The sequence below is a fragment of the Talpa europaea genome (assembly GCF_964194135.1).
Source record: "Talpa europaea genome assembly, chromosome: 13".
Taxonomy (NCBI): Eukaryota; Metazoa; Chordata; class Mammalia; order Eulipotyphla; family Talpidae; genus Talpa; species Talpa europaea.
The window spans coordinates 43,502,784-43,519,333 of record NC_140080.1 but is presented as its reverse complement, the minus strand read 5'-3'; the positions used below and the strand labels follow the sequence as shown (position 1 = coordinate 43,519,333).

The window sequence follows — 16,550 nt, the reverse complement described above, 5'->3', positions numbered from 1 at the left end:
GAGGGACACAAGTGGAAAAAGCCTTTCCTTGTTCTCTGGTTGGAAATTTGAGCACGGTAGAAAATATGCGACAATAAGACATTGTAATGATGACAAAGCAGGTACCATCAACGAAAATGGCAGAGACAAAAATTAAGAGCAGATTGCTCAAAATGTTAGAGCATGAAAGCCTCAGCAAAGAGGGAATGTCACAAAAGAACTGATGGACCACGTTAGACTGACAGAATGACAGTCGGAGAGTGTTGCCAGTGTGCACCCCTGCATAGAAAAGACCACTAAGCATAGAAGCCAGCGTCATCTGGACACAGAATCTGTGGTTCATGATCACCGGGTAGTGGAGGGGCTGGCAGATGGCTGCGTAGCGGTCATGGGCCATAAGGGTGAGAAATAGAAGCTCAACATACACACAATAAATGACCAAGAAGATCTGACTTCCACACCCAGCCACTGAAATGGCCCTGTTGTCAGAGAGAGAGTTGACACAGGCTTTGGGGACAGTGACAGAAATGAAGCACATGTCTAAGATGGAAAGATTCCTGAGAAAGAAGTACATGGGTGTGTGAAGATCCTGGTCAAGTGTGGTAACAGTGACTATTAGCAGATTTCCTATCAGGGTGGCTGAGTACATCAGAAGGAATAACATGGAGTGCAGAAATCTCAACTCCCACCTGTCAGCGAAGCCCATGAGGAGAAATTCAGTCAGCACTGTATAATTGGGCATCTTCTGGCAATTCTGTGCTGGAAAAAGAGATAAAGCCATAAAACATGAAAAGAAATACTTTTCTTGAAAATATTTCCCTTGAGGGTCTCCTAGGAGGCGCAGTGGTCAAGCGCTGCACTGCGAAGCTGTCCGCAGCCTCTGCAGCACCGGTTGGATTCCCCGCTGGCAAGGGTGGAACCCCACATGAAGCAGCAGACCTCTCCTGCCTCGCCTGCTTCTCCGCATCAGTGTCTTCCCTCAGTCTGCCTGTTCTGTTCCCCACTCTGGCTCTGGTGAATTCTCTCACCCTCCCGCGCTTTTGAGCTGTACCAAGGTTCTTGTATAAAATAAATAAATATTTTTCAAAAAAGAAAAAGAAAATATTTCCCTCTGTCTTGTTCAGTGGTCTTTTTGTGTTCATTATTAGTCCTTGAATTTCTTTCACTTCTACTACTCCTGGGTAAGTAATATAACAAAGTGCTAGGATGCAGCTCTCAACTCATTGTCTACAACTTGTTCTCATTGATATTACTGACATTCCAAATAATGTTTATGAATTTTATTGTTTTGATTAATATTTAATTAGTAATAAATTTATACATAGATTTAGTGATTATTTCATATGCAAGTTCTCAATGACACCTGTTAAATGTTATTGACCTGAAAATCGATATACTACAGAAAGTTTTCTTTGTGCTTTTTGTAAGCGTAAAGTCTATATTAGGCTTGGGAAGAAAGAAATATCAAAATATATGGTTTGTGGATCCCAAGTGTCAATGATTAATTATAATTGGAATTCTAAAGAAAAGTTCATGATTTAGGGTGACTTTCAAGTACTGTAAAGAATAAAGTGGAAGAAAAATGTTTTGAATGGTAGTTTGAGATGCACAGGACTGGGTGAAGGGAATCTTGGTAAAGATTTCTTATGACCTTGTGAGGAAATAAATACTGAGTATGTACTATGGTATATTTGGAAATTATATTTTCACACTGAATGTTTGAATTAATTTTTCAAAATCCATGTACAAACTATTGTTCCACCCCTATTATTCTCCTATGTAAATGTAACGTTTTCACATCAGTGAAGTCCTCAATCTCAGCATACACCTAGTCTTCTGACGTTTTAATCACAGTGCCACTTTTCTCCTCACTCTTAATGCCATCTTTATCCATCAAGATATATTAGGTCTTTAAATCCAGTTCACATGTAACTTTTAAGCTGCAACTATCCTTGATGATCTCAAATTTTTGTCACTATTTCATATTTTGTTTCAGAATCAATACCTGAATTTCAGGATTAAAATATGTACATTAATTTATTTATGTATTAATCATTCCCAATACATATGTGGACAATCCTTGAAATTTAGACTGTATATTATGTATCACTTTGTATTTTTATTACCAAGTACTTTACTATGTAAATAGTAGCTACTGGGCCTCCCCAGTGGTGCAGCAGTTGAGCCTTGGGCTGCAAAGCTCTGAAGCTCCCGTTCAATCTCTGGCTGCTGGGCGAGGGTCCCACATGTCGCACAGACCTCTCCTGCCTCCCGCTGCTCCCCTCAGCAGTGTACTGCGTCATTCTGCCTGCTCTGCTCTCCCCTCTGGCTCTGGTGAATTCTCTCACTCTCCCAACCCGTGCTTCTGACAGTACCCAGTGCTTGTATAAATAAATAAATAAATCTTTAAAAAAAAAATAGCTACTATTTCTGAAGGAATCCCATTTTGAAATTTGTAAAAATATTAAAAATGCTCTATAGTCTAACTTATTAAAATGCTCTATAGTCTAGCTTATTTTTACATTATTGTTTCAGCTTTAAAGTTTTGTTCTTCTGGAACACCTATACGCATCTGTTTATTGCAGCACTATTTATATAATAGGTAAAACCTGGAAACAACCCAAATGCCCAAAAATAGATGACTGGATCAAGAAGCTGTGGTACATATACACAATGGAATACTATTCAGCAATCAAAAAAAAAAACTCATGCCATTCAAAGCAACGTGGATGGAACTAGAAGGAATTATACTCAGTGAAATAAGTCAGAAGGAGAAAGAAAAATATCAGATAGTTTCACTTATAGGAGGAATATAGGGGAACCAAATAAGACATCAGCATAAAAAAATAATAACAGTACAAAACACAACAAAACAATAACAATTACCAATCAGAGACATCCTGCAGGGGACAAGGAGGGAGAGAGATCAGAGGGTGGGAGGGAGGAGCACAGGGGAATGTGCTGAGGGTGCATTGGTAAAGGAAATTCTATGGGGACTACACCTGAGGGGAGGGATAAACAAATATTGTTTAAAAGTGAACAATGATGGAGCTTCCCCTGGTGGCGCAGCGGTTGAGTGCTGGGCTGCGAGGCTGCCCACAGCCTCTGCAGCGCTAGTTCATTCCCACCAAAAAAAAAAAAAGAAAAGAAAAAAAAATGAACAATGATGTAAAAAATAAATTTAAAAAAATAATAAAGTTGTGTTCTTCTGTTCTCAACCGCATGTATTTTCTAACTCTACAGTAAATAAAGATTACTTGAAAAGAGTTTTTGAGTCAATATAGACAACACAAAGAAACAGTTATCCACCATGCCTTATTTTTATCTTGGAAATGAGTCCACCACACTCTCTGATATTACTATTGTGTATTTGAAATTACAACATTGGCCACACATTACTTTATAAGAATTCTTTGTGCTTGCTATTCCCCCCATATAATGTACCATTTATTTATTCAGTTACTGAAATTATTAGCTATTCAATGAGGTAACATTTTAGGTTTTGCATTGGTCAATATCATAGTTTCAATCCAAATCCTCTTTGAATTTCTAAAGAAAAACAAAAAACCAAAATAACTCAAAAATTATAGTAAATAACAATATTAAGTAAAGTGAACAGGGAAAGGAAGACACTAAGAACAACATTAATCACAGATTATTCACTTTTGAAAATATTATTTTCCTCTTTTTTTAACTTGAAAATTGCATTTTCCTACCTGTCGAAGAAAATATTTTTTTCTTGTTAGTTCCTTAAATTGAGGTTTAAAGATAGCTTAACCAAATTTTCCAAAGCAGACAGGGTTTAAGAATATCTTCTGGCTAACAAAGCACACCATTCTTAAGATATATAAGCAAATAAGTTGTTTCTGCCTTATGTAAATATGTGGACAAACCCTTGCAATCATCAACAAAGTCTTTGGAGACAAAATTGTTATCCTTCATGATGGTTGGTCACCCAAGGGTAATTTATGAAGACATTCATTTCCAGAGCACAGTTGAAAAGGACCCAATTAAAACACAAGAATGTACATAAGTAGAAGTTGAAATGGAGCTTAAAATTAGTGACTGTGTTTACATGGCTGTAAAATTAACTAAGTAAACAAGCTATGAACCATAAGTTAGTTTTATCATCCTAAATGATCACTGAGGACATCTTTCTGGATCTCAGAAACAAAATCCTATGGAACCCAAATGATTTGTGTAATGTCTATTTAGGTAAATTATCAATATTAAGATTTTAATATACTTCCCTAATAATCCAATAGATCAAATTGACAACAATAAACAATTTGTCTACAGATTGTAATTATATATTAAATTTCATGCATATTATATAAAAGTTAAATCTTTTCAGGGAAAATTTAATAACTAGAAAATAAAAAAACGAAATGTCTACATTTTGACTATTTCCATATCTTGGAAAAATGTTTTCTTCTCTATCAAATAGTCTCTTTCTCTTTTGGTGGTGATTTCTGTCTATTTCAATCTATTAGCTATCTATAATTTTCAATCCATAATCTCTATCAAATTAACTTACAGATGAGTCATTATAATTTGAGAGTTTTGGATGTCTTATTTCTAGTTAATCCACTTTAGCTGGCATATTCTTGTAGTGATTTCATTATTGGTTATTGGTTTATCTCTTTCTTTATGCAGTTCTACCAGTTGAACTACAGTCAAATTATAAATCAAAGGAAGATAAAATTTCATAATGCAGGTGAGAAATTAGTTCTCAAAAACATGTAAGTTTATGTTTTACTTACTATATAAATTTCTAGAAGATTTATTGTATATAAGATTTCTTTAGTCAACTGTTAAATATGTTTTCTGATACATACTTTCAAGAATACATTATTTTTTAATGTGTTGGCATTTTTAAGTGATTACTAATACAATTCCATGAGGGGGAAAATGATTTTTGAGAATTAACATACAGAAAATGTATTTTAAGTACTTTAATCTATTTGACCGCATTCTTTATTTGAATCAGTTTTTTTTTTCTCAATCCATAAGTTGATTTTTCATGGTTTCAGAGTACCTCTCAGTGTTTTGATATTGTTGAAACTAAATATATAGGTTTTATTTTCATAAATGTGAATTTAAATTAATTCAAGAATGCCTTACATAACTATATTCAAAATATATTCTCTTTTAATTTTTTAAAAAATGTTAGGGTTTCACTTTATTTTTTAAGATTTATTTATTTATTTATACCAGCACTGGGTACAGTCAGAAGAGTGGGAGGGTGAGAGAATTCACCAGAGCCAGAGGGGAGAGCAGAACAGGCAGACTGACGAAATACACTACTGAGGGGAGCAGCGGGCTGCAGGAAAGGTCTGCGCGCCATGTGGGACCCTGGCCATGCTGACGGGTATCGAACTGGCACTGCAGAGGCTGCGGGCAGCTTTGCAACCCAGTGCTCAACTGCTGCACCACCGGGGAGGTCTGGGTTTCACATTTTAGATTTAAGTTTGAAATCTATTTTATGTTGGGAAGCAATAGTTGTGGTCTCTTTTTATGGCTGCCGAGGAGATACTGATATATACTTCTAACAATGGACTGTATTGACATTACTCTTCTGTCATCTAGTTTATTTTGCCTCTCTTTTTTGCATATATTTATTATGAGTCTGTATATATGGGATTTATATATTTTTTAATTTTTTATTATATTTTTATTTTTTACATCGTCGTTCATTTTTAAACATTATTTGCTTCCCCCCACCCCCTCAGGTGTAGTTCCCATGGAATTTCCTTCCCCAATGCACCCGTGCACCATCACCTCAGTCCCTGTTCTCCTTCCTCCCTCCCACTGATCCCTCTCCCTCCTCCTCCCCTGCAGTATGACTCTGATTTATAATTGTCTGTTTTTGCTTTGTTGTGTTTTGTACTGCTATTATTTTTTAAACTGATGTCTTATTTGCTGCCCTTATATTCCTGCTATAAGTGAAACCATCTGATTTTTTTTTTTCTTTTTCCTCCTGGCTTATTTCACTGAGCATAATTCCTTCTAGCTTCTGCCACATTGCTGCAAATGATGTAAGTTTATCTTTTTTGATTGCTGAATACTATTCCATTGTGTATATACGCCACATCTTCTTGATCCCATTATCAATTTTTGGGCTTTGGGTTGTTTCCAGGTTTTTCCTTGTAAATAGTGCTGCAATAAACATAAGGGTACAGGTGTTCTTTGAATCAATGTTTTTCTGTCCTTGGGTCAATCCCTAGTAGTGGAATTGCTGGGGCATATGGTAGCTTCATTTTTAGTAGACTGAAGAACCTCCAGACAGCTTTCCATAGTGGTTGGACCAGTGTGTGCTCCCACCAGCAATGTAGGAGAGTTCCTTTTTCACCACATACTTGCCAACATTTGTTATTGCTAGTTTTTTTAATAGGTGTCATTCTTACTGGCATAAGGTGGTATCTCAATGTGGTTTTGATTTGCCTTTCCCTGATGATAAGGGATGTTGAACATTTTTTTCATATGCCTGTTAGCCATTTGCATTTCCTTTTTGAAGAAATGTCTTTTAAGTTCTTCTGCCATTTCTTGACTGGATTGTTTATTTTGTTTTTGTTGAGTCCTGTGAGTTCTTTGTATATCTTTATGATCAGTCCCTTATCAATTGAATGGTGTGCAAAGATTTTTTTCCCAATCAGTGGGGTGTCTCTCTATTTTGGTTAACGTCTCTTTTTCTGCACAGAAGCTTTTCAGTTTGATGTAATACCAGGTGTTTATCTTTTCCTTGACTTTCTTTGTTTTGGGTGATGAATCGTTAAAGATATTACTGACATGTATGCTTTGTAGTGTTTTGTCTATATTTTCTTCTATATATTTTATGGTTTCAGGTCTTATCTCAAGGTCTTTCATTCATTTTGAGTTGATTTTTGTGCATGGTGAGAGGTAGTGGTCTAGGTTCATTTTTTTGCATGTGGTGGTCCCATTTTCCCAGCACCATTTTTGAACAAACTGTCCATGTTCCATTATATATTCTTTGCTCCATTGTCAAATATTAGTTTTCCATATAAGTGTGGCTTTATTTCTGGGCTCTCTATTCGGTTCCATCTGTCTGCATGTCTGTTTATGTTCCAATACCAAACTGCTTTAATTATTACGGCTTTATAATATAACTTGAAGTTTGGAAGAGTGATACCTCCTTTCTCTCTTGTTTTCATCAGTAAGGCTTTGGTTATTTTTGGTTTTGGGGGGTTCCATATGAATTTCATCAGTATTTATTCTATTTCTTTGATGAATGTCATTGAGATTTTTATTGGAATAACATTGAATCTGTAAATTCCTTTTGATAGGACGGACATTTTAATAATGTTAATTCATCCAATCCATGAGCAGGGGATGTCTTTTCATTTCTTTGTGTCCTCTTCAATTTCTATTACAGTGTTTTATAATTTTATTTGTATAGGTCTTTCACCTCTTTTGTTAGATTTATTCCCAAGTATTTAATACTTTGTTTCAATTATAAAAGGGATGGTTTTCTTGATTTCTTTTCTTCAGATTGTTTGTTTATAGGAAGGCTACTGATTTATTGTTTTGATGTTTTGTCCTGCTACTTTAGTAAACTGGTTGATTATTTTGAGTAGTTTTTCTTTGGTGTTTTTAGGGTTCTCTATGTATATTATCATATCATCTGTAAATAGTGATAGCTTTACTTCTTCTTTCCCTATTTTGATTCCTTGTATGTCTTTCTCTTCTCTTATTGCCCTGGCTAGGACCTCTCGTATTACATTGAAGAGCAGTGCTGATATTTGTGTGCATTGATTTTGTATCCTGCTAATTTACTAAGCTGGTTGATTATTTTGAGTAGTTTTTCTGTGTAGCTGTGAGGTTTTTGTATATATATTATTATATCATCTGCAAATAGTGATAATTTACTTCTTCTTTCCCTATTTGGATTCCTTGTATGTATTTCTCTTGTCTTACTGCTCTGGCTAGGACCTCCAGTATTATATTGAAGAGCTGTGGTGAGAGAGGACATGCTTGTCTTTTTCCTGATCTTAAAGGAAAGATCTTCAGTTTTTTACCATCGAGAATAATATTGGCTGTGTGCTTGTCATATATGGCTTTTATCATGTTAAGGTATGTTCCTTCTATCCCTAGAATTTCAAGTGCCTTCATCACAAACGGATGTGGGATTTTGTCGAATGCTTTCTCAGCATCTATTGATATGATCATATGTTTTTTCTTTTTCTTTTGGTTGATGTGATGGATTACACTGATGGATTTTTGTATGTTGAACATTTCTTGTGCCCCTGGGATGAATCCCACTTGATCATGGTGTACTATCCCTCTGGTGCATTGTTAGAATCTGTTGGCAATGATTTTGTTGAGGATTTTTGCATCAGTGTTCATTAGGGAGATTGGCCTGTAATTTTATTTTTTTATGCTGGGATTTGGTATTAGTGTAATGTTGACTCCATAGAATATATTTGGCAGTTATTCCTTCTTTTTCAATTTTTTGAAAGAGTTGTGTAGGATAGGCAATAATTTACTGCTGAATGTTTGATAGAATTCATTTGTGACGCCATCTGGACTGGGGCTTTTGTTTTTGGAGAGTGTTTTGATTACTGCCTCAATTTCTCTGCCTGTAATTGGTCTGTTTAGTTGTTCTATTTCTTCTGTGTCCAGCTTTGGATGACTATATAGTTCTAGGAATTTGTCCATCTATTCTAGGTTGTTGAATTTGTTTACATTTAAGTGTTCATAGTAATCTCTGATTATTATTTTGATTTTTATTGAGTCTCTAGTAATTTCTCCTCTTTTATCCTATTTATAAGTGTTTTCTCACATTTATTCTTTGTGAGCCTGGCTAGAGGTATGTCTATTCTGTTTATTTTTTTTCAAAGAACCAACTTTTTATTTCATTGAACTTTTGATTGATTTTTAATTTCTATTTCATTTATTTCTGCTTTGATTTTTATTATTTCCTTTCTTCTACTTGCTTTAGGGTTTTCTTCTTGTTCTTTTTCTACCGCTTTGAAATGTGAGATTAGGTTGTTTCTTTAAGCTCTTTCTTATTTCTATTTTTTAAGATTTATTTCTTTATGCATACAAGAGCTGAAGTTTAGAGCAAAGGTGTGGGGGTGAGAGGATTCACCAGAGACTGAGTGGGGAACAGAACAGGTAGACTGATCAAAGTACACTGCTAAAGGGAGCAGCAAGCGAGTCAGGAGAGGTCTGCTGTGCCATGTAGACAAAGGCTCCCTGGCCGGCTGGGGAATTGAACTCATGCAGGATTGGCTGCTGGCAGCTCCTTACGCTGCACCCCAACCCCCTGCACCACCAGGGAGGCCCTCTTTCTTTTTTCTTGATTGAGCCTGTATTGCTATATATTTTCCCTTTATTACTGCTTTTGCTGCATCCCATACAGTCTGGAATGTGGTGTCCTCCTTGTCATTCAACTCCCCCAGTATTTTTTAATTTCTTCTTTGAACTCCTCATAGTCCAGTGATCTTCCAATAGTGTGGATTTCTATCTACATTAAGTGGGACGATTCCATGTTTACTTTCATGATTTATTTATTTATTTTAGTTTTATGCCTCTATTATCAGAGATCATGGTTGGAATGATTTTGATCTTCATGTATATGTTGATGTTTGTCTTGTGGCCCACTATATGATCGCTTTTGGAGAATGATCCATGCACGCTTGAGAAAAATGTATACTTGGATTTTTTGGGGTGTAGTGTCTTATAAATGTCAGTTAAGACCATGAGTTCTAAGTCTTTATTCAGGGCTCTAGTGTCTTTATTTATTTTTTGTCTTGCTGATCTGTCCATTGGTGAGAGTGGAGTGTTGAAGTATCCCACTATATGTATCTTTTCTTTAATGTCCATTTTCAGAGCTGATAATAGCTGTCAAATATATTTTGGTGCTCCTTCATTGGGTGAGTATATGTTGATGGATGTTATATCTTCCTGATGTATCATCCCCTTGATGATAATGTAGTGTCCATCTATGTCTCTATTTATGTTTTGTAATTTGAAGTATTTTATCTGATAAAAGTATAGCTGCTCCTGCCTTGATTTTTGGTCCATTTGCTTGTAGGATTGTTTTCCAACCTTTTACTTTCAGTCTCTGTTTATCTTTTGTGGTTAAATGTGTTTCCTGGAGACAGCAGAAGGTTGGATTTTGTTTTTTAATCCAGCCTGCTACTGTGTGTTTTTATTGATGAGTTTAATCCATTTACATTTGGAGTTAATATTGATATGTTGGCATCTGTATTTGCCATTTTGTTTGTCATTTTTGTGATATTATTTTCACTTTATTATGTTCTTCTTTATCATTCCTCTGTTGGTTTTGGCTTTAGAACTTCTTGTAGGGTTTTTTTTTTGGGGGGGGATTGAGGGTTTAATTGTAATGAATTTCTGGAGTTTCTGTTTGTCTGAGAAGGTCCATATTTTTTCTTGGTAGAGGAAGGAGAGCTTTGCAGAGTAAAGTATTTTTGGTTGGCATATGCTGTTTTGAAGTTTGTTAAATATGTTACTGCATTCTCTTCTTGCACGCAGTGTTTCTTCTAGAAGTCTGAGGTTAACCTGATTGATTTTCCCTTATAAGTTATCTGTTTCTTCCTCCTTGCCAGTTTAATTATTTTTTCTTTGTCTTGAATTCTTGCCAGCTTTACTATTCTTGCCAGCTTTACTATTACTATTTACTATTCTTGCTGTAGTTTTCTATCATTGTGGAAATTGGGAGTTCTTCTCGCTTCTTGTATGTATATATTTGTCTCCTTTTTCTTCAATTACCTCCATGAATAATTTCATTTTTTAAGTGATTTTACCATTTTTTAAGATTTATTTACTCATTTATGCAAGCACTGGGTAAGGTCAGAAGTGCAGCAGGGTGAGAGAATTCACCAGAGCCAGAGCAGAGAGCAGAGAAGGCAGACTGATGATGTACACTGCTGAGGGGAGCAGCGGAGGGCAGGAGAGGTCTGCGCACCATGTGGTACCCTCAACTGGTGGCCAGGGATCGAACCAGCGCTGCAGAGGCTGTGGGCAGCTTTGCAACCCAGTGCTCAACCGCTGAGCCACCGGGAAGGCCCTCCTTAAATAATTTCTCAGATCCTTTGTTTCTCTCCTCACCTTCTGGAATACCTATAAGATATATCTATTCAGAGTCAGGTAGCATTATTATTACTTTTCTTAACATTCATCTATATACAATTTCATATTTTTATATAAAACCTAAACAAGTAATTTTTAGATTTGTGTTACAAATGTGGATCTATGTAAGGTAATAGAGTAAGCAGAAAGTAGCATTAAGATAAGTGTGGGAAACTAACAACCATTCTTCATTCGTGGAAAAGACAAAAATAAACATATAGGAAATAAGAAATTCTGTCATTCCCAAACCTTATTGATAATTTGAACCCATAAGTGTAAGACGTAGTCTTCAAATTTTACTTGAACACATCCATAAATATCCCATTATGATTAGACCCTACCTCTTTCAATGACCTTCATCTCCCTTCCATCCAGAGAAGACACTTAAGAATCAGGTCCAAAGTCACTTTCTGTTGTCTGTTTCATACTCAAGATTTCCTGCTGTACAGTATTATGAAAGGTGTGACCATTTGCTCAACCTTAAACTGCATTTCAAATCTTCTACTTCTCAACTTGACCAACTCTTATGTAGATGATAACACTCATTTCCTAAACTCATCACCTTACATACTACATAATTTCAATCCAAGTAGTATTTAACACTTGCAAAACGGTTAATACAATGGAATCAACACTTTTTTGCACACATCATACATTTGCATGGAACATCTCAACTGAAGACTATAACCCATCATACTGATTCTGCTTTAAAGCAGTCTTTGCTGCATTCCTTTCCATTTAGAGAGGATTCATCAAGGTTGAAGAATTATAGAGCATCCAGTCTTCATTGCACACTTATCCTCATGTGAGTTCCAACCCTCTCTTCTTAGAACTCCTGGCCCCTATCTCTTTCCTATTTTGTCCCAATGACTTTAGAGTGTATATCCATGTGTATTACTAAAATATTTTACTTTGGGTTAGAATATGTCTCATGGACTAGACCATTATGTTCAATTTATGACACAGAAAATGTCTTTTCCCTGTGCTGCATGGTAATGGAAAAGGTATGATTCAGATAGAATGAAATATCCTTCCTGTCACTGTTAATGTTTCTTTTCAATTTCTGTGTCAACCTCAGTCTTAGAATCTTTGAATTCAGAAGCTATTGTGAAGGATTGCTTGTGCTTAATGGTTATTTATGCCTATGTTCATCTGGAAGGTTGTAGGCTGGCACCTCCTATCCTAGCATCTTCCTGACACATATCCATGTCTGGACAAGTCAAATAGCTCTGTGTTGAGTCAGAGAAGATCTAAGCACATATTTCATAGGAAACCTAGAAGACTGAGCCTGACATATCCTTGTGATCTCTAAGTGTAGTGTCAGAAGACTCCATTTAGATTTTCCATGGATATATATGTAAATAAATTTGTTCCTTTCTCCTAATCATTAAAAAGGAAAGAACAACTATCAGGGGTCTCATAAAGGAGTTGCTTCTCCAGACAACACAGCTGTGTTTCCTACAAGAGAATTATGAGACCCTGGCCCATATCAAGAGAAATCATTTCATTGAGAATTCCCATGTTCAAGGAAACCTGCAAGGTAATGTTTTTATGTTGCCATCCACAAAACATGAAGGTGCTGATGAAGTTACAAAAGCAAAATGCAAACCAAGAAAAAGACCTCTACCTCACATAGTCATTACTGTAACTTTTCAAATACTAAATTATTCCCTTAGAAATTTACCATATTAACTCTCCTAGAAAGCCATAAGTAATCCTCCAGCATCCCCTGCCTAAATTTTATGTTGACAGATAAATCATGGATATACAATCCAGTTTCTTTTGAGAACACCCTGATATTAGTTGGAAGCTGAACAGTCTGGCTTAACAGTCAAACCTCGGTTTCTTTTCAAATACCTTTATAAAAACCCTGCTTTTAAGACCCAAGATTCCAGATGGTCCTCTAGGGTGTGAGCCCACCATATCCTCAGATATATCAGTTTCCTGAATAAACTGAACTTCTTAATTCCAGTTCTTGACCCATGTTTGGCTTATGAGTGGCAGATAGCTGAGTTTGCATTTCTCTATGACACTGAAAAAATTGATTCCAAGCAATTTCATGATGAAACAAGTTCCTGAATTGAATCCTTGAAAAAAATAATGATGTCCAATTTTCTTATAGTGAAGAATACCTCTTTGCCAGTCCAATATCCATATCTATCTAGTTTTTTTTTTTTAAATTCTTCAGAGACATGTATTATGTCCCCACTACAAAATAACCATCAAATTCCAATCCAATGATTTTATTTATGTCTAAATCAAAACAAGTGAATGATATGTAGTCCTCTTCATTACATCAAGTTTTTTCTTCTCAGATTTGGAAATTTCTAAATTTAAAGAAAAGTTGTACTCTCAACATCCAAATATAAAAGGAAGGTGATAACATGAAAACTTTATTAATAATCCGCTCCAGTGTTTCAACAGTACAGGACTTGCCCTTCAAGTGTAGTCTCTATAGAACTCCCACCAAGAAGCACTCATGGTCAACCACCAAACTCACTTTCAGCACCCATCCCCCTGCCTTTCTCAGGCCTCCCCCTCTTATGGTCTGCTTTTAAGTGTTGGTTTTAAAGTTTGTCTTTTTTCTGATCTTTTGTTAGCTTTTTCTATATTTCACATATAGGTGACACCATCTGGTATTTGTCTTGTTCATTTGACTTAATTCACTTACCATAATCCCTTTGTATACCATCCATGTTGCTGCTGTTTTTGTTACTGAATAGTATTCTGTTGTGCATAGCTACCACATCTTATTGATCCACTCATCTGTCTTGGGGCATTTATGTTGTATCAGCATTTCATATAATATAAATAGTACAAACAGGAGTGCAATATTGGCAAATATGCAGAAGAATGGTACCTTAATAACAATAACTTTTAAAAAACTTAAAAAAAATTAAATAGGGAGTGTGGCCTGTGGAGTGAGGCAGCTGGGGACACTAAGGGGCGAGAGGCCGGCAGTATATTTCAGTTCAAAGCTGGAAAAAATATCAAGGAATGGCTGTGGAGGAACTTCAGTGTATAATAAAGAGATGTAAAATCATAGAAGAACAATATTTTAAAGAAGAAGAGTTTGGCCTATTTCAGTTAGCAGGCCAAAAATGTATAGATGAAGGGCATGTAGTCCAGCTAATAGAAATTATTCAAAATGAACAAATAAGGTCATCATCAAGAATATGGGCTGGAATCTTGTTGGTCCTGTTGTTTGATGACTTTTGTGGAATGATAAGGAAAATGATAAAAGAAAACATTATTCTCTGATGCTTGATTTATTGGTAAAGTTATGTAATCCAAAGGAATTATTGTTGGGTTTGCTCTGGAAAACAAATATCCCAAATTATTCTTCTTTTACTTCAGTCATTACAAACAGTGATTCAGAAACTTCCATAACAACAAGACATATTCAATTGGATTAGCATTGTCTACACTTTGGAATCAGCTCTTTCTCCTTCCTGTTCAATACTCTAAAGAACAAACGATGACTATGGCCTCTGTCAGTATTACAAGGCCTTAATAGAGTTCACTAAGCCTTTTGTGGAAGAAGTTATTGATGACAAACAAAGCTCACTGGAAAATGAAAAGTTAAAGGATGAGATACTGAAATTTTGTTTCAAAAGTTTGAAATGTCCTTTTCTGATAGCACAATTCCTTGACCAGTCTGAAGAAACTGGGAATGATACTTTAAGTTGTTTTGCATCTGAAATAATAGGATTTTTATCAGCAATTGGACACCCTTTACCCAAAATGATTTTTAATCATGGAAGGAAAAAGAAAACCTTGGAAATATCTTGAATTTGAGGAAGAAGAAGACAAACAATTAGCAGACACTATGGCTTCCCTGGCATGTCTAGTATTTGTACAGGGCATCAGTATTGATCAGCTGCCAATGGTGTTAAGCCCATTGTACCTTTTGCAATGTAATATGAGGCATATTGAAGTCTTTTTGCAAAGAAAAGAAGAGTCTGTTTGCTCCAAAGGATTGGATCTATTGAGAATGGTTTATTGAGAATAGAAGACAATAGTTTACTTCACCAGTACTTAGAAATTAAGAGTTTTCTTAGTGTTCCTCAGGGTTGAGTCGAAATAGACACTTTGCCGCATTGAGACATTGAGGATAAAGGGTTTAGCTATGCTTCTGCTGTACATTAACAAGTCGGATTCACAAGGCAAATATACATTATTTAGGTGCTTATTGAATACAAGTAATCACTCAGTTGTGGAAGCCTTTATTATTCAAAATATCAAAAATCAAATTGACATGTCATTAAAGAGAACACATAACAAATGGTTTACAGGACTACAGCTGATTCCAATTCTAGATTTAGTACTATTTCTCCCAGAGGGTGCTGAAACAGATCTACTGCAAAACTCAGATAGGATAATGGCTTCATTAAATTTATTGAGGTATTTGATTATAAAAGATAATGAAAATGACAATCAAACTGGATTATGGACAGAGCTCAGAAAGATTGAGAATAATTTCTTAAAGCCACTCCATACAGGACTTAATATGTCAAAAGCACATTATGAAGCAGAAATTAAAAATAGCCAAGAAGTCCAGAAGTCTAAAGATCTTTGTTACGTAACTCTCAGTAGGGAAGAGATCCCTAATATGGCTCCAGAAATGCAGCTTAAGGTTCTACATTCAGCTTTTTTCACATTTGATTTGGTTGAAAGTGCTCTGGCTTGAGGAGCAGAACTCATTGAAATAAAAACAAAGTCTACCTCTGAAGAAAATATTGGTATAAGATGAAAACTCCTCATCCTAAATAAAAACTAATAAAATACTGTTTTTTCCAATGTGAAAAAATAAAAAGTAAAAAAATAGTATTAAAATAAAAAAGGAAATGGGTAGAATGAAAAATTCAGAGCTGCCACTTGCTATTGAATTATAGGTGGGGGAAGTATAAACCCTAATTCCTTACCCTTGTGTAAAGAAGGTTTATTGGTATGCTGACTTCAAGGTGTATTGACTTATTTCTTTAACTCATAAAATATTTCTGAGTCCCTTCGCTTTGTGGGTCCTCTTATTCATTGTCCATAGTGTAACTTAAATTCTCCCTATGTTTTCTTCCTGCTTTATTCTCCTCCAATGTCCCTTTTTAAATGCTCTTCCTTGGACTACACCAGTTTTTAAAACAAATCATGTGAGTGGGTGTTCAGAGTCCTACCAACTGCTTAACTTGGAATCATAAAAGAATGTTGCCTGTGAAGCTTGGAACTTTTGAGGTTTCTTTACTAATAAAGTCTAAATCAAACAGAAACCAAATAAAATGCTCTAGTCAACCCCGTATCAAAACAACCACTGTCAGTTTCTTTTCCGAACGTGTTATGAGTTTTAATGTGTATTTCTATATTTTCACTGTGCTTTGCATGTATTCAGTCTAGTGCTCTGGCAGTTCAACAATTTTGGATAGGATCTTCACCAAGAAACAAACAACAACAATAAAATTGTT

At 35.5% G+C, this 16,550-nt stretch overlaps 1 protein-coding gene and 1 pseudogene across 2 annotated transcripts in view; one reads left to right on the top strand and one right to left on the bottom strand.

The window, feature by feature from the left end:
* Positions 1–721, bottom strand: part of LOC311183297 (olfactory receptor 14C36-like) — a gene marked incomplete at both ends in the record, with an annotated part of 95,527 nt that extends 94,806 nt beyond the window's left edge. The window contains one exon of the mRNA XM_084252646.1: positions 106–721. Coding sequence (XP_084108772.1) covers positions 106–721 — 616 coding nt within the window. The remainder of the gene's footprint in view (positions 1–105) is intronic.
* A 13,370-nt stretch (positions 722–14,091) lies between these two features.
* On the top strand, positions 14,092–16,097 carry LOC311182717 (glomulin-like; annotated as a pseudogene). Its single transcript has one exon. The product of its transcript is annotated as a glomulin-like (transcript).
* Positions 16,098–16,550: the final 453 nt, after the last annotated feature.